The sequence below is a fragment of the Penicillium solitum genome, assembly GCF_028829755.1.
Source record: "Penicillium solitum strain IBT 25940 chromosome Unknown utg000008l_segment0_segment0, whole genome shotgun sequence".
Lineage (NCBI taxonomy): Eukaryota > Fungi > Ascomycota > Eurotiomycetes > Eurotiales > Aspergillaceae > Penicillium > Penicillium solitum.
Window position 1 is genome coordinate 4,372,056 of NW_027072127.1, and position 17,080 is coordinate 4,389,135.

The window sequence follows — 17,080 nt, forward strand, 5'->3', positions numbered from 1 at the left end:
CCCTTGTTTCGCACCGATAATCGCTGTCTCGTGCCCCTCGCATTTTCTCTCCGCCCAAATGGCTACCGACCAAGAACTGGCCACTGCGCTTAAGGTGCAGGGCAACAAGGCCTTTGCTCAGCACGACTGGCCTGTCGCAGTTGATTTTTATAACCAGGCTATTGCCAAATTTGACAAGGATCCTTCCTTTTTCTCCAACCGGGCCCAGGTGTGTTCCCGACGATCATGGTGGCACAGTCCCAAGAGTCGCGTGCACGTTCATTACGATCGGCATAGCTAACGGTCTTCTTTTGTTTGGTGTCACAGGCTCAAATTAAGCTTGAAGCCTTCGGCTTTGCTATTGCGGATGCCACCAAGGCAATCGAATTAGATCCCAACTATGTGAAGGTTAGTCGGTATTCTTACCCGGCAAGAGAGACAACTTGTGCCTGCAGATCGAGGAGTAGTGGGGAGATGTGCTAAATCCATTTTTATCACAGGCTTACTGGAGACGTGCCCTCGCCAACACCGCCATTCTAAGCTACAAGGAGGCCTTGAAGGACTTCAAGGCCGTGGTTAGACGCGAACCGGGCAACCAGAATGCCAAATTGAAGGCTGCCGAGTGTGAGAAGCTCGTGCGCCGCAGAGAGTTCGAGCGGGCCATTGAGATCGCAGACCCGCCTTCTGCTTTTGCAGATTTGGACATTGATGCTATCAATGTTGAGGACGGTTATGATGGTGTGCGCCTTGGCGAGAAAATGTCGCAGGAGTTCATCGATGATATGATTGAGCGCTTTAAGGATGGAAAGAAGATTCATCGCAAATATGTCTTCCAGATCATCAAGGCTGTCAAGGATTTGGTATACAATGAGCCTACTATGGTGGAAATTGGCGTGGAATCGGGCAAGAAGCTGACAGTCTGCGGTGATACGCACGGTATGTATTGCCCATGGTGGGTGAGTGGAACAGTTGCTGATTGAATAGGCCAATACTTCGATTTGCTCGAGATTTTCCGACGAAACGGTGCCCCCTCCGATACCCACGCCTACCTCTTCAACGGTGACTTTGTTGACCGTGGCTCCTGGTCTTGCGAAATTGCATTGCTGCTATATGCATACAAGTGGTTGCGCCCCAACGGTCTTTTCCTTAACCGCGGAAACCACGAGACGGATGATATGAATAAGGTTTACGGCTTCGAAGGCGAGTGTAAGGCTAAATATAACGAGCGGGTCTTCAAGGTGTTCTCCGAGTCCTTCTCGGCCCTGCCACTGGCCACCTTGATCGGTGACAAGTACCTTGTCCTGCACGGTGGTCTCTTCTCCGATGACAAGATCAAGTTGGATGATATCCGCAAGCTCAACCGCCACAACCAACGGCAGCCTGGCCAAGCGGGCCTGATGATGGAGATGCTCTGGACAGACCCGCAGACCGAGGTTGGTCGCGGTCCCAGCAAGCGCGGTGTCGGTCTTCAATTTGGCCCTGATGTGACCAAGCGCTTCTGTGAAAACAACGGCCTGGAGGCTATCATTCGCTCCCACGAGGTGCGCATGGGCGGTTACGAGGTCGAACACGATGGTCGTTGCATCACTGTCTTTTCCGCTCCCAAGTACTGCGACTCGACTGAAAATAAGGGTGCTTATATCAACATCGGCCCTGAACTCAAGCTTGCATATGAAGTCTTTGAGGCAGTGCCCCATCCCGATATCAAGCCGATGGTAAGATTTATGACCTTCTATCATCTACATAATCAAGTTCCCCCAGCTAACTGTCCCAGGCATACGCGAATAACTCTATTCTTTCGGGAATGTGAGTGCATATTTGATTTTCAAGCGCGGCGTTGCCTAAGAGATCTACCTAGAATTGATTTTTCAAATGTATTTATGTGCATGAGTGATGTATTCCGAGTAGCTCTGAGTAGCTCTGACGTCGCCAACTGTATACTGTATACTGTATACTTCACACCGCTTTTGCCCCGCGCTCTCCCCTAGATTCTGCCACCTTGACTTCTTTTTGTCCTCGGCCTACATACATCTTGCATAGCAGTCATGGAATTCGATCCTAAGACCCGTAAGTATTCTTCCTCGGTCATAAAATACAATGGGCTAACCTGAGCAGCCCAATACCTCACCTCCGACAACTCGAGCTTCGCCTCGATCTCGGCCAATGAGCGGTGGCCTGTCATCATCGTGAGCTTGCAGCAGACAATCGATAGCCCGGGGATCAATTGCTGAATATGTGTGACGACTCTAGACTGGTGCCATTGATGACCTTCACCGCACCGTTGTAGGCGGCAATGACGACGAGAAGGCAAATGAAGGCAAGAGCATTATTGCCAACTTGGCCAAGTTGAAGTATGAGCTTCAACATAATCGACAACTCACGTGAGTCCTTTCATCGTCTATGCCAGAACTACAAGAGCTTCATCTAACATGTCTATTGCGGATAGTCCCCTGGATGATGACGGACACCCAGATATCGCCTTGTATAACAAGGAGCTTGAGGAACGCGGAAACCCCAACTGGCACGATGTGGCCTGGCTCTATTCAGAGTGTTACCTCTGTAAGCACAAAGCCTCAATTCAACAGGAAATGTGATAAACTACGGCAATACTGACCAGACGGCCATCATAATAGACCGCCGCATGGAAGCCCTCTTCGCGCTGTCCAAGCATTGGAAGAGCTATGACGTATTTGCCCGCCAGAAGATGGAAACATTCAAGTCGTCCCGTCCAGCTGTACTAGAACTCGCTGCGAGATATCGTGAACTAGCGATAGAGGCAGAGTCGGGAAAAGCAAGAGAAAAGAAGTCACCCGAAGAGATCGAAGAGGCAGAGAAGCTTCTCTTCTCCGAGATGTGCGAGATCTGCTTGTGGGGTAATGCCACCGATCTGTCACTCCTGACATCTCTCACCTACGAGGACATCCAGAAACTACAGGGCTCCGAGGCGCGCAAGGCGTCACAGAAGAATATCATTGTCAACGACCTCGATGCTGCATTCGAGGCGATGCAAAAGGCACGGAGAGAGAAGAAGGACGGCGAACGCCGTGTCGATATCGTCCTAGATAACTCCGGATTTGAGTTATTCGTTGACCTAATTCTCGCTGGATACTTGCTGTCTGTCGGACTGGCGACTAGCGTCGTGCTCCACCCCAAGCGCATGCCGTGGTTCGTATCAGATGTCACGCCGAAGGATTTCTCCGATCTGCTCAACTGCATGGTTGACCCGCAGGCCTTTTACACAGCGGCCGATGACTCGGGCAAGACATTCCCCCCTCTTTCCGAGAAGGAAGTTTCAAACGTGCAATTCCTCTTCGAGCAGTGGAGCCAGTTCCACCAGGATGGTAAGCTGATCCTGCGCCCACACGCTTTCTGGACTACTCCGGGTGGTTTCTGGCGCATGCCTCATGTGGCACCGGAGTTATTCGAAGACTTGAAGGAGAGTGAGCTTGTTTTGTTCAAGGGCGACTTGAACTACCGGAAGTTGGTTAATGATGTAAGTCCGGCATTATTAGCGTTTATTTTGCTCCAGGGTTCATGCTAACCATATATAGGCCCAATGGGATCCCACCACTCCTTTCACAGAAGCTATCGGCCCGCTTGGCCCTAAGTCCGGGATCCGTGTTCTAGCCTTCCGTACTTGCAAGGCTGATCCCGTTGTTGGTCTCCCCGCCGGCGAGGACGAGAAGCTCCGCGCATTGCCTGGAGGCGGCGGCTCTGAGTCTCGCAAGTGGGCCTGGGGCGGGAAATGGGCTGTCGTGTCGCTTTCTGATGGTAAGGCCTGAGAGCGCACTAGGCACGACCGACGGTGTTTTATGGCAGACTTTGAATTTTGCTGCGCACTGGGTGAATATGCCAATACGGAACGTTTGTAGATGAACTAGAGTAGTAAAAGGTCACAGCTGGAAGTAGACGAGTTAATACCTAATCTAGATTGTGAATAAATGTGATACAATGATGCAATAGCCATGTACTACCTAGGTAGTCTCACAACCAAAGAAGCGAAGAGGCTTGCTATGAGAGACACCATTGCTTCAGCGATTGGCTTGGCGAGTTTGGGAACAGTGCCTACGAGCGATCCAGGTTGAGGGAATAGAGAATAGCCACCGATTGAGTAATAATTCAACAATTGATGTTCGCTAAAAACGTAGATAGCAACAGCGGGATGAAAAGAGTAACGCTTATGAACCCGAACACCGTCCTATTATGCTCCAAAAGTCACACCTTATTTCCAAGTCCGAAAGCGAATTCAAACAACGTGAAGAAAGACCTCAAACATTCTCCTTTCCAAGTGCTTTGAGTTTACGACTGTCCTTCTGCCTGAGTCGTGACTTGGCAGCGGCAATTCGTTCAGGAGATAGAGCTTCACGCTGGATATCAGTCAAACCATACCGCTTGCCCACGCGTTCGCCCGCTGAAACGGTGTACCCCGAATAACGGCTGCGAGACGGGAGGCCTGACATTGAATCGAGGGTAGATTTGATGTGGGTACGTTCACGTTGTGTCTGTCGGTTGCTGAGTCGAGTATCATCGTCAGCAGGGAGGTTGAGATTCCGATAGCTCCGCTGGCCTTCACCGAGTCGGCGTCTTGAGAATGTGCGATTCAGCGATTTCAGGGCTGAGATATCGGGAGGCGAGGACGGAGGAATTCCATCCAACACAGCATTGTTATTAGATTCGTGCCGCGGTTTCAGTAGAATTTCGTTCAGATAATGTGTGACCTCGTCGTCGTTTGCGGCCATATCCCGGACATTCGGCCTCGTACCAAGCATACCCAATGTGTCACTGCGCAAAGTGGGTCGCGAATCGCGTACTTTGGAGCGTGGACTCGGGCTTGGGGGAAGCTCGATATCTTCGGTGGGTTCTTCTTCAGGTTTCTCAAGATCCTGGCCGGTGAGATCATGGCCAGCAAAGTCAAACACCTGCACGCCTGTGTGGTCTTTGCGCGGACTTAGGAATTGCCGTTCTGTGGATGGCAGTGCCGGGAAGCGTTCAGTAGAACCAAGTCTCAGCTTCAGAAGGTCGATCTGTTTCTGCATGTGGCGGCGCTCTGCATCGGATGTATTTCTCAGGTTCTCCTCCGAGGCACGGTGCTCCTGGGAGACCGTTTTGAGTTTTTCTCTGTATTCTTGGATCCGCTGCTCCAGTCTGGCCTCTCTCTGCTTCAGTCTTGTTTCTTTGTCCTTTCGCCGACCTTCATATCGAGACATTTCCTGTTTCACACGGGCTAGCGTTTGTTTCAGGGTGTTGTTCTCCCTCTCGAGTGCTTGGGCTTTCTTTTCTGAGCTCTGCGCGAGGTCTTGAAGTGTGCTGAGTTCGGACTGCTGTGTTTTCATCTCCTCGATCTTGGCATTGGCGTGTTCCAATTCTTGCTGTGTTTTGCGAAGCTCATCCGTTTGGGCGTTTGAAGGCAGTTCTTCCTTTTTCTTTTGTGTGATAGTTGCTGCATCACTTACGACATCATGCCGTTCCAAGGTGTTGCGCAGCGAGGTAACTTGCTGCTTGTATTGTAATGCAAGAGCCGTTTGCTTGGTCAAACCTTGGAGCAAGTGCTCTTTGTCGCCCGTGGATCCCTCCCCGGCCATCGAAGAGGCAAGCCGTGACACCTGCCTTTCCATCTCGGCGACCTTTTCTTCTTCTTCCTTCAGCTTGTCGGCCAGCCGCATAGCTTCAGTATCCTTCTTCCGAGCGTAGGATTTGGCAATCGACCGGTATTGGATCAATTTCTTGATCTCTCGATTGGTCCTCACACGGTAATTGTCGAATTCGGTTTTCCAGTACTTGCCCGACTCTGAGTGGGGGTCCTCCAGATTGAGAGTGATATCTTCATTGTCGAGGGCATCCTTTGACCCAGGGACTATGACCGATTTCGGTTCTCCTGTGCTCTCATCAGACTTGGCCGGTTCGGAGTTCTTGGATGCGTTATCGCGTGCGTTCATGAGTGTCTGTGTGAGTTTGCTCCTCGGTTTGCCACTTCCATCTGAGGATCCGGACATCCACTGGGTACTGAGGGTTCCGGCCGGATTTGGCGGAGTCTTGGCTGGCTTACTGGCCGAGCCAGGGCGTTTCCCCTCATTATCGATGACACTTTCGCCAAAAGATACCGTCTTACGCCGCAACGCGGTCCCGGGTGTAACAAGTATGCTTTTCGTGGGGGATCCCGTGGGGTTGTAAGTCGCGTCGGTTGGTTTCGCGTCGGTCTTGATCTCTGTTGGTGCTAGTTTTATCGTGTCACTCTTGCTTCGTTGGTGACCGGACTGGTTTTGGGACGCGTTGTTTTCATCTTCCTCTGCTCCCGGAGTGCCAAACAGAGCACTCTTGAAAGCACGAATCGCAAAGACATGGCCTGGGGTCTCAGGGGGTTCTAGCAGCTTGGAGTCATCTGTAGCATCACGTTAGAGTGAGAGCTTCCAAGGTCAAAGTAATCACCACACCTGTAGCCTGTGCAATTTGCTCGTTCCCCTTGATCCAGTCCAGCATTTTGACTGCCAGGGAAGAAACGAAATCCTTGCAACCAAAGTTGAAGTCCAATGTTTATGTTGTATGGTCCGCGCGGTCGGAAAAAGCAGAAGCGCCGATCACTTTATCGATAAGCTCGTGTTTCGGCCTTTGGTCTTTTTGTTTACTTTACGCTTGGCACTGAATTGGGATGGGGGGGGGGGTTTTTCTTTTCTTTTCTTTCAATTTGCCTTGAAAAGTATCGGAATCGTAGGATAGAAGGGCTCTGTTGACAATTCCGTAATTGGTGTATGTGTACGGAGTACACACGTGCGTGTGCCAAAGGACCTAGGACCTACCCCGTACTTGACATATCCAATTCTGGAGTCCACCGGTCTACAACTCCCTCTCAGCCTTGCAGCCTAGTCAATTCTTCGGGTTCCGACTGCTCCTAGGGGGGAATCTTACAAACATCCTTTCTAGTCCTGGATAAAAAGCTCCTGAATTCTCGTCTTTCCCATAAACTTCGAAGACTGTTGTACTCCCTTACAGCGCTTAAAATCCCTGAAACCTTCAAGCCACCACATATACTAATACTACGCAAACATCAAACATCAAACATCGGACTGGATTTGCACATCAATATGCCTCTTTCTCATTCGGTTGTTCTCCGCTTGGCTGCCAGCGCCTTTGCAACCACATTTGTCGGATTCGGCATCAATGCTATCCTTCGTCCAGACCATGCTCTCACTTTCTTCGAGTTCCAGCCACCTACCTCTCTCGTGGATAAACAGATGGTGGACAGTTTAATGGCAATCTATGGGATCCGGGATATTTTCATGGGGGCTGCCATATATGCGGCTTCGTATTTCGGCACCCGTTTAACCCTGGGCTGGATCTTGATTGCCGCTAGCAGCGTTGCATTTGCAGATGGGTATGTTTGTTGGACCCATGGCCAGGGACAGTGGAATCACTGGGGATACGCACCAATGATTGCTGTGGCTGGTAGCGTGTTGCTCGGTGCATTCGATCGTGTGTGATGGTCACAGCTGGAACAAAGCCAATACGAGCAGAAATGATCGACCATCGTGGTGACAACAATTGCCACCCTATGCCAGCTCACCACCTCACTATTTCATGATATCTGGGTCCACTATTGGGCAGGGACAATGGTTCTTTGGTTTCATGATGATGGTACACTCAATCTCAAGTCAATAGACACATGGAATATCTTGCAAAGAACCTTCAAGTAAATATAACATGCAAAGAATCATGGGATGCAATTCACTCAAAGTATAATTAAAGCAATGAATCCATAAATCCATAAATCCACAGTTAAAAGCCAACGGGGTCGTCATTTATACTAAGCATCTCCACTCTATAAATGGAAGGGCGTAATGATCTGACCGCCTGTTTATTCTAGCCTCAGAGGGGAAAGGAAAAAAAAAAGACTGCCCAATTCTCTTTCCACCTCCCATAACCCTTTCATATCTCATCACCAGCCTCCATGTCGTACGACGCTCAGGGTCGCATGTAGGGCGAGCTCTCGCCACGCCCCGCGATGTCTCCCAAACAGAGGAAGAAGCCCTCCCGCCAGAAAAACCAAGCCTCCGATTCCTCCGTGACGTCCCCCATATTTACAACCAATTACCGAGAAATCCACCAGACAGAGGTGGAAGCTCTGCGTTCCATCTATGGCGATGACTTTGAAGAAGTAGAAAATAGGCGGTCGGCCTGGCAGGTGGGTGCACTCTTTGAGCTGTTGGGCCCGTGGTCACTAACCCGTACACTCTAGCAATCCTCCGATGTGACTTTCAAGCTCCATTTGCGATCCTCTTCGAATCCCGACGTACTTCTCATTTTGCTGGTCGAACTGCCAGCTACATATCCGAAAACAATCCCCAATCTCTCACCAGGAAACCTCGACGGCTTTCGCGATGGAGCGCGTTCCCGAATTCAAGAAATTCTACGCAACAAGCCAAAATCTCTGCTCGGAAGTGAGATGATCTACGAGCTGGCAGTATCCATCCAAGACGTTCTGGAGGATGTTGCTCAGGCACAGGCACAGGACAAAGACCTACCCAGCCTTGAAGAGGAGCGTATGGAGCAAGAGGCGGCTGCTCTTCAACGTGCAGACCTAGAAAAACAGGAGGAACTTCGTAAACAAAAGGCTGCAGCTGTCGAGGAAGAGCGCGCATTACAAGAAATGCTTCAAGACAAGATGCGACAGCGGAACAAGGCTCGCATTTTGAGGCGAAAGAGTCGAACTGGCGGCGCGGATATGAGTTATGTTGATGACCTTGTGGAAAATACCCCTGGCGCCATCTGCTTTGATCCCCCGTTGGCCGTTAACGACACCGATGAGCAGCCGCTTGTCTTCCGCGCCGTTCATGGCAAGACCCTGCTGCAAAGCAAACAGTGCAAAAAGACCTTCACTGTCAGGCCTGTTGTGTCTGAGAACCGATGCCACGTCCCGCTGCTTGTTTTGAAAGAGCTTTGTCTCAGCGAGAATAATTCCGAAGGGTTGACATTCCGCGAGCAGATGCGCACCAGCGAGGATAAGTTAGAGAGCATCAAGCGGTTACGACACCCCAATCTTGTTGAATTCGTGGGGTTCAAAATCAATCGCCCAGTTGGCAACCTCGATTCTCCCGATAATTCTTGGACTGTCTTTACACTTTTGGAGTATGCAAACAAGGGTTCCCTTTCCGAGCTCCTAGATATCGTGGGGACCGTAGCTGTTGACATGCTTCGCGGCTGGATGATTCAGTTACTTGAGGCCCTGGAATTCTACCACCGCAGCGGTTTTGTCCATGGGAACATTCACTGTGGCCGAGTCTTTTTATTCAGGACTCCTTCTGGTGAAACTATCGTTAAACTGCAGTCTAACGTCGAAGAAGCTTTGCCCGACGCTCCCTGCGGAAAGCCCTCTTTTGCGGCGTCAAAGTCACCACTTTGGGCACCCCCGGAGCTGACACAGGACAGTTCTTCTCCCTCCATGAAGACCGATGTCTGGGATCTTGGAATTGTGCTGCTTCAGATGGGCTTTGGAAAGGATGTTCTCCTTAGGTATACATCCGCCAACCAGTTGATGGTATCCATGGGGCTCTCGCCGCCCCTGCAAGACTTGCTTTGTGAATTCTTCCGCCCAGATCCCAGGAAGCGTCCGACTGCTTTCCAACTCCAACCGTCTGAGTTCTTCCGAGTGGATGCGCCGTTAAAGATGCGAGAAAGAGCGTCGGGATCTGTGTCAATGCAGAGACGGCCACGCTTAGACTCTTTTGGGGCCATGCCGGCTTTCTCCCGATACCACCAAGACTTCGACGAGGCAGGTCAACTAGGCCGTGGTGGATTTGGACAGGTAGTCAAAGCCCGGAACAAGCTCGATGGTCGGTTGTATGCAATCAAGAAGATCTCCCAAACATCGGCCGCAGCGTTGAAAGACACGCTTTCCGAGACCATGTTGCTATCCCGGCTGAACCACTCCTATGTTGTTCGGTACTACACTGCTTGGCTTGAAGAGGATTTCAATCAAATCGAGGAAGAGGCTATGTCCTCCACCGAAGGAGACCCGTTTGCTAGCCAGGATCACCACGGATTCAGTACAGGTGGCCTCGATTTCATCAGCTCCAGCGGGTATCCCAAAATAGAGTTTGCCGCATCAGACAGCGACGATGAAAACGAAGGAACGTTATCCGATCCTGCTCACCCAGAGACGCCAGAGAGGGTAAATGATACTGGCGTTGATTCCAGAAGCGCAGAGGAAGAGCTCAGCCGAGCGAGATCTGGGTCTTATGCCAGGCCTATTTTAACCACACTCTACATCCAGATGGAGTACTGTGAGAAGCATGTAAGTGTTTTAATACCGCCACCCTCGCTTTTCTAGACTAATTTTGCCCAAGACTTTGCGCGATCTAATAAAGGATGATCTGTGCGATGATACCGAGCGTTCATGGCGTCTCTTTCGGCAAATTCTCGATGGCTTGAGCCACATTCATAGTCACGGCATCATACACCGTGACTTGAAGCCTGACAACATTTTCATTGACGTTGCAAACAATCCCCGCATTGGTGACTTCGGTCTTGCAACAAGTGGTCAATTCACCACGGCCGTGCGTTCGTCCGCAGCCGCAGACTTCGAAGGGGATTTCACTCGCAGTTTGGGTACAACCTACTATGTGGCACCGGAGATGAAGTCGGTTGTTTCGGGGCACTACAATGAGAAGGTCGATGTGAGTAGTGGATATACAATTGGCGCCATAAGTATATGCTTACGCATTCTAGATGTATTCGCTCGGTGTTATTTTCTTTGAGATGTGTCATCCATTGCCAACTGGCATGGAACGAGATCAAACTCTCCGACAAATCCGGGAAAAGAACCACACTCTTCCACCCACTTTCCAGCAATCTGATAAGTTACTTCAAGGCCAGATCATTGAATCTCTTCTGAGCCATACCCCAAGCGAGCGCCCCACAGCCTCCGACCTTTTATCCAGTGGAAAGATCCCTCTTCAGGTCGAGGAAGAGACATTCAGACGGGCTATTGTGCATCTGCTCTCGGATCCGAATTCACCAGACTACAAAAAGATTTTATCAGCCATCTTTTCTCAGTCGCCTAAGAAATTCGAAGATATTGCGTGGGACATAGACTCGCATGCGGTACCGGCTGCCAACGAGCTACTTGTCCAGGGCCTGGTCAAGAAGAAGCTAACCTCGATATTTCGAAGACACGGTGCTGTTGAGTCAACAAGGCAAATGCTATTTCCCAGATCCCAGCATTACAACAGCGGTGCAGTACGTGTGCTGGATGCATCCGGCAATCTTTTGCAGCTGCCATATGATCTCACACTTCCAAACGCACGAGCAATTCCAAGACAAGATCGCTCATTAGAGAAGACATTTGCATTTGGCACAGTTTACAGAGATTCACCCCATGGCAGCGAACCACGAACCCACCGCGAAGTTGACTTTGATATTGTGTCCCACAACACCCTCGATCTAGCCTTAAAGGAGGCAGAAGTGATCAAGGTTTTGGATGAAATCATCGAGGAATTCCCACCTTTGCGGTCTACTCCGATGTGTTTCCTTGTCAATCACTCCGATCTGCTCCAACTTATTATGGAATTCTGCCGCATCACGCCTACGCAAATCCCAAAGGTCAAGGAGGTTCTCAGTAAGCTGAATGTTGGAAAATATACTATGCAAACGATTCGAAGTGAACTCCGGGCCCCGGCAATTGGTGTTGCTTCGACTTCGTTGGATGACCTTGCCCGTTTCGATTTCAGAGGTACTTAAGCTTACTTTCTCAGATCGAGGACATTACGCTAATGAATATGATAGACTCGTTGAAGGAGACAAAACGCAGGCTGCAGAACATCATGGAAGGAACTGAATACGCAGAGCGGATTTCACCAATATTCGCTCGCTTGAACGTGCTCATGACCTATTTGCAGGCTTTTGGCGTGAAACGAAAAATCTACATCAAGCCACTCAGCAGTGTTCATGACAAGTTCTACCGTGGTAGCATTCTGTTCCAGTGTATTTTTGATAGCAAGCGACGCGATGTGTTTGCTGCAGGTGGCAGATATGACCGGTTGATCCAGGAATTTTCACCTAATGTCCTATCAAATCGACCACAAGCGCATGCTGTGGGTTTCAACCTCGGTTCGGATCGACTACGCTCATCAATGATCGATTATCTGAAGGCCAAGGCTCTGTCGAAAGATTCCGAGGCGAGTTCTGAGTCGTACTGGGCGGCCCGTCGGGTAAGTGACCTCCCATCTCGACTCGTTTGGTGTAATTTTTGCTGATCCTCAACAAAGTGTGATGTACTTGTTGCCAGCTTTGACCCAACCGTGCTTCGCACAACAGGAGTCAAACTCATCGAAGAACTCTGGTCAAACGACATAAGCGCAGAGCTTGCAGTCGATGCCTCGTCCCTTGAAGAGCTTCTGGTAAAATACAAAGACTCCAATCACCGGTGCATTGTGATTGCCAAGCAAGATAGCAAGGAACGTGGATTTAAAGTTCGGAACCTGATGCGTAAGGAGGAATTCGATATCCGCACCGCTGAACTTGTGATGTGGCTTCGATCAGAAGTGCAGGCGCGCCACCATCGCGAGGGAACTGCTGATCCCCGCCAATCCCGTCAATTGAGTCAGCAGGAGGCTCTCGCGTTCCAGGAACGGGCAAATGATGTTCGAATCCTCGTCCCCCAACACCGAAGCAAGAAGACGAACAGAAGGAATATTGTTGAGTCAGGTGTGTTGATGTTTCAAGTGAATCCCTATCGGTCCAATATACTAACTAATACATTGTGTTCTAGCCTTACTTTCCGCTCGCGAAGTAGCCGAAAACGCCCGCAATGGCCCCGTCGCTGCCATCGACACCCGCGACGACGTCCTGGACGCTATTCGGGACACGCGTCTTTCCGACGCGGAGAGTTGGCGTAGCGTGATCCAAAACGCACCACTGACAGAGCGGAAGTATCTCAGTCAAGTACACGAGCTACTCACTGACTTGGCCGTGGAGAATCGCACAAATGACACAGAAAGCTACACGAATGCTTTCATCTACAACTACCGTACAGGCTCCTGCGTGTACTACGACCTGGGACCCTAGCGAGAAATGAATTTACGACTGATTGATCTCATGGGTGGAAGAGTGATAAAGTGGAGTTAAGTTAAGCATAAGTCTCGGGTCAATGGGACTCATGGTGTTTGCATTTGTTTTATGGGTGGATGTATCTCATTTTGTTTGACACTCTCAATGCTGTCTTTTAGCGAGTGCTCGGGATGATACCATACATGTAGTGATGAATGACGCCCAGAAATAATATTTACGGATATCTTGTATGGAGATGCAGGGAGAAAAAAAAATAAACATTTTGACAGAGGTATCGTTGCTGTTGTACATGAAAAAATTCGCAATCATGATGGGTAAAAGTGCCGTACAAACTGCACGTAAAATCAGTCACTCTCATCGTCGCTGCCATAGGCGACTAACGGTCCAGCAGTAGCTTTGGGTGTCTGGGTTGTCACCCTTCCACCGTTGAGACCGTGTAGGGCTGCAACAGCAGAGCTGGAGAAGATGCCATTACTCCGTGGCTGCTGCTGCTCCTGTGCCGAAACCGGAGCAGACTCGATCATCATCGGTTGTTCAGGTGCCTCTAGCTGAGCGGCCTGGCTCGCATCCTCCAATTGACGGGTTCTGGCATGCCACACATCATCTGGAACATCATAGCCCTGTAGTCCGAAAGTACCCTCGATCTTCTTCCGCTTCTTGGCCTCTGGATCTCGGCCTTCGATCTCTGCTACGAAAGCTGCGGGAAGAGCCCGGCGAACAGCCTCAGCAGCTTGCTCTTCTAACCGGCGTGCCTCGCGCTTCTGTGCCATTGGGTTCGGGTCGACTGTTGCCCATCGTACGTTAAGAATTTCCTACTTGTTGTTAGTACTGCTGCAACATATGTTGCATCTCGCGGGTTGAAACGTTGTACTTACCTCGTGGTCCAAGCTTTGGTTTTGCATCGCAACTAGACTTTACTCATGTGTTAGTTCGGTACAAACAGAGAGCTGGGGGAAGGGGAATCTCACGCAAACTGCGCGTTACTTTCTGACGAATAGGTCACGAAAGCCACGCCCCGTCCGGTAAGTACTCTTGTTCTCTCGATTTGACCCCATTCCGCAAAATGCCTTGAGCACACTTCTTCGATGTCATCGCTATATATTTATTAGCAAGAATATCAAGTATAACCTTCCGAGGTACTCACGAAACTGTAATCCGGCCCACGTAGATTGTCCTATTTTGGCGCGTGAACGAGCCCACTCCGGACATATCCTATTTCAAGTAGTATTAGCGATATGCTCATGCGGAAGCAACATCTCCCAATCACACAAAGGCATGATACGCACTTCCTTGTAATCGCTGTGCTTGTCTCTCCCTATAGCCTGGAGTTAGTCGTCCGTTTTCAGGTATCAATAGCAAGATTGGAAATAATACTAACCAAAGCAGTCCATGTTCGGATTGAACCTATAAATGACTTGATTAGCCTGGTTATTTTGTATTCGATGAGTCTTAAACAAAGTGAAAGAACCCTCGAATCGTGTACGGCATGGGAATCACACTAACATATCATGAATCGTCGGTAAACGATGGAGGTATTCGCAGTCCTGACCTTTCACGCAAACACCCCGCGCAAAATGTATGCTAGATAAAAGGGAAAAAGGATTAGCGAATGTCTACTGCGACGCAAGATAACCTTGAAAACCATGAAGGATAAAGTTTCTTACCAGAAGAACGAGCCCGGAATGCGATCAGCGCGAGTGTATCCCGAGTCACGCGCAATATTGCAGCGACTAGGCGCGGGCTGGCTGAGGCCATATTTGTCGTCGTTGTCGCCGCTTTTGTTGTACCAAATATTATAGTCGAGTCCGGGCTGCTGGGCGGGCTCAGCTTTGATGGTTGATGGGTCGACTTGTATTCTCGCAGGGCGCTTCTTCCTGCGAATAATTTTGGTTTTTTTGACCGATTCAAGCTGCTGATCTCCTTGCAGAGTGTCGTCCGCGGCGCCGGTTGTCGCCACAGTCATCTGTTCGGCATTGGGTTCGAGGGTTTCGGGAGCGGTAGTGGAAATGAGAGCCGGTGGCTCAGCAACCGATGTATCTGCCATGGTCGTGTTTGTGTTGGAGAGGTTGAGTTGGAAGGTTAAGCTTGAGCTTTCAAAAAAAAGGTCGACGTCCTGCGTTCCCATCTGAAGTGCTTACGTAAGGCTTGGCAGGTGCCGCGGGCACATTGGCGGATTTGGTATTTCCCTCTCTGAGGCACAACGAAGCAAAGAAAAAGATTTAGTGATTTCGCAGGCGACAAGCCTCAGCAACCGACAAGATGGTGAACATAACGGAAAAGATCAAGGAGTATGTTTCTTGTGAATTGTCGAATATAACAATTTGCTGATCTTTTACAGGATCGAGGATGAGATGCGCCGAACGCAGAGTAAGTGTTCTTATCTTCAAACATATATCACCCCGCTAATGATCCACAGAGAACAAGGCTACAGGTAAGATGCCCTTCTGATCGAAGGAGGATTTGATCTAATTATCAAATTTTCAAATCAGAATACCATTTGGGTCTATTGAAAGGGTATAGTCTGAATCTTTTGACTTCAATTTCAAACATACACTAATAACGTTTTCAGAAAACTTGCCCGACTACGAGCCCAGCTTTTGGAGCCAGTGGGAGGTGCTGGATCTGGCGGCGGTGCGGGATTTGATGTCAGCAAGAGCGGCGATGCCCGAGTGGCTCTTGTTGGCTTTCCCTCCGTTGGAAAGTCTACCTTTCTGTCTAAAATCACCAAGACCAAGAGTGAGGCTGCAGCCTACTCTTTCACCACTCTTACGGCTATTCCCGGAGTGCTGGAGTATGGTGGTGCTGAGATTCAGATCTTGGATTTGCCTGGTATTATCGAAGGTGCCTCTGAAGGCAAAGGCCGTGGTCGGCAGGTCATTTCCGCCGCAAAGGTGAGAGGACTAACTTTTTTTTTGATGGGAAACGGCACGGAAACACTGACAAAATCTTTGCTTCTAGACAAGTGATTTGATCTTGATGATTTTGGACGCCACAAAGCGTGCCGAACAGCGAGCCTTGCTCGAGGCCGAGCTGGATGCTGTGGGCATTCGGTTGAATAAGGAGCCACCGTATGTCATAACTTATCCGAAGTTTTGCGCAGACTCAGATACTGATACAATCCTAGCAATATCTACCTCAAAATCAAAAAGGCCGGTGGCATGAAGATCTCTTTTGCCACTCCCCCAAAGAGTTTGGATGAAAAGATGGTTTACAACGTGCTCCGGGATTACAAAATTCTTAACTGCGAGGTACTCGTGCGAGACGAAAATGGTATGTGGTGCTTTGATACAACAACCAGACCAAATTACTGATTGAGACACCGTTATAGCTACGATCGACGACTTTATCGATGTGATTATGAAAGACCACCGGAAGTACATTCGCTGGTAAGATTGACACTAATGGTCATTGATATCCAACTAGCAAAATGCTAATTTTTATCCAGCCTTTACGTCTACAACAAGGTCGACAGCATCGGTCTCGAATTCCTTGATGCCCTTGCCCGCGAGCCTTACACAGCCGTCATGAGTTGTGAACTTGACCTCGGCGTGCAAGACGTCGTCGAACACATCTGGAAGGAACTGAGACTAATGCGGCTTTACACAAAACGGTATGATATATCCATGACTTTTAGTTTCATTGACGTGTCTGACGAGCATCGTATCTATAGAAAGGGAGAGGATCCTAAGTTCGATGAGGCGCTCATCGTACGCAAGGACTCCACCATCGAGGATGTCTGTGACCAGATCCATCGCACAATCAAGGACACATTCAAGTATGCGATGGTGTGGGGAGCGAGCGCGAGACATGTTCCGCAGCGGGTAGGATTGGCACATATGGTTGCTGATGAGGATGTGGTATCCATAGTGGCCAAGTAGAACTTAGGGGTTGAGAACGATGATGAAATTATTGACACGACTACAAAGAGACTTTGGATGAAAGTATGTTTTTAATGCTGTTGATTTCATATACCATGCATGAACCTATGAACAAAATACAGAAAATAATATTCGCCCGAAAAACCAATTGAACCTCCGAAAAC

The 17,080-nt window shown here is 49.5% G+C and overlaps 7 protein-coding genes across 7 annotated transcripts; 5 read left to right on the top strand and 2 right to left on the bottom strand.

Moving 5' to 3' along the window:
- Window positions 1-58: 58 nt before the first annotated feature.
- On the top strand, window positions 59-1,789 carry ppt1 (protein serine/threonine phosphatase PPT1; the record flags this gene model as incomplete). The annotated part of the gene is made up of 5 exons (XM_040960098.2): window positions 59-208; window positions 307-387; window positions 480-915; window positions 964-1,694; window positions 1,754-1,789. The coding sequence occupies 5 exons, from the start codon at window positions 59-61 to the stop codon at window positions 1,787-1,789; spliced, it is 1,434 nt and encodes a 477-aa protein (XP_040809443.1).
- A 216-nt stretch (window positions 1,790-2,005) lies between these two features.
- N7455_010953 (damage-control phosphatase ARMT1 family protein) lies at window positions 2,006-3,822 on the top strand. The gene is made up of 6 exons (XM_040960060.2): window positions 2,006-2,046; window positions 2,095-2,165; window positions 2,230-2,360; window positions 2,426-2,538; window positions 2,613-3,472; window positions 3,531-3,822. Exons 1-6 carry the CDS (start codon window positions 2,025-2,027, stop codon window positions 3,759-3,761), a joined length of 1,428 nt encoding a protein of 475 aa, XP_040809495.2. The 5' UTR covers window positions 2,006-2,024; the 3' UTR covers window positions 3,762-3,822.
- Window positions 3,823-4,247: 425 nt separating this feature from the next.
- On the bottom strand, window positions 4,248-6,456 carry N7455_010954 (uncharacterized protein; the record flags this gene model as incomplete). Its single annotated transcript, XM_040960103.2, has 2 exons — window positions 4,248-6,358; window positions 6,411-6,456. 2 exons carry the CDS (start codon window positions 6,454-6,456, stop codon window positions 4,248-4,250), a joined length of 2,157 nt encoding a protein of 718 aa, XP_040809474.2.
- Window positions 6,457-7,058: 602 nt separating this feature from the next.
- Window positions 7,059-7,454, top strand: N7455_010955 (DUF4267 domain-containing protein; the record flags this gene model as incomplete). Its single annotated transcript, XM_040960109.2, has 1 exon — window positions 7,059-7,454. The coding sequence occupies one exon, from the start codon at window positions 7,059-7,061 to the stop codon at window positions 7,452-7,454; it is 396 nt and encodes a 131-aa protein (XP_040809509.2).
- A 521-nt stretch (window positions 7,455-7,975) lies between these two features.
- cpcC (putative protein kinase (Gcn2)) lies at window positions 7,976-13,035 on the top strand (the record flags this gene model as incomplete). Its single annotated transcript, XM_040960073.2, has 7 exons — window positions 7,976-8,155; window positions 8,210-10,264; window positions 10,317-10,646; window positions 10,699-11,701; window positions 11,755-12,179; window positions 12,237-12,675; window positions 12,740-13,035. The coding sequence occupies 7 exons, from the start codon at window positions 7,976-7,978 to the stop codon at window positions 13,033-13,035; spliced, it is 4,728 nt and encodes a 1,575-aa protein (XP_040809435.2).
- Window positions 13,036-13,382: 347 nt separating this feature from the next.
- cwc2 (active spliceosome conformation promoter CWC2) lies at window positions 13,383-15,082 on the bottom strand (the record flags this gene model as incomplete). Its single annotated transcript, XM_065606552.1, has 8 exons — window positions 13,383-13,850; window positions 13,914-13,950; window positions 14,007-14,132; window positions 14,183-14,250; window positions 14,325-14,353; window positions 14,417-14,442; window positions 14,542-14,619; window positions 14,703-15,082. 8 exons carry the CDS (start codon window positions 15,080-15,082, stop codon window positions 13,383-13,385), a joined length of 1,212 nt encoding a protein of 403 aa, XP_065460515.1.
- A 215-nt stretch (window positions 15,083-15,297) lies between these two features.
- Window positions 15,298-16,916, top strand: N7455_010958 (uncharacterized protein; the record flags this gene model as incomplete). Its single annotated transcript, XM_040960075.2, has 10 exons — window positions 15,298-15,326; window positions 15,377-15,405; window positions 15,455-15,469; window positions 15,528-15,552; window positions 15,608-15,929; window positions 15,997-16,106; window positions 16,163-16,308; window positions 16,367-16,424; window positions 16,484-16,648; window positions 16,709-16,916. The coding sequence occupies 10 exons, from the start codon at window positions 15,298-15,300 to the stop codon at window positions 16,914-16,916; spliced, it is 1,107 nt and encodes a 368-aa protein (XP_040809489.1).
- Between the last annotated feature and the right edge of the window lie 164 nt (window positions 16,917-17,080).

What these genes read in the sequence shown, in the direction of transcription:
- N7455_010953 (XM_040960060.2), top strand. Translation starts at nt 2,025, where the DNA reads ATGGAATTCGATCCTAAGACCC. An exon ending in AGCGGTGGCCTGTCATCATC is followed by an intron (nt 2,166 to 2,229) that starts GTGAGCTTGCAG and finishes TGACGACTCTAG; the next exon opens with ACTGGTGCCATTGATGACCT. An exon ending in CAACATAATCGACAACTCAC is followed by an intron (nt 2,361 to 2,425) that starts GTGAGTCCTTTC and finishes TATTGCGGATAG; the next exon opens with TCCCCTGGATGATGACGGAC.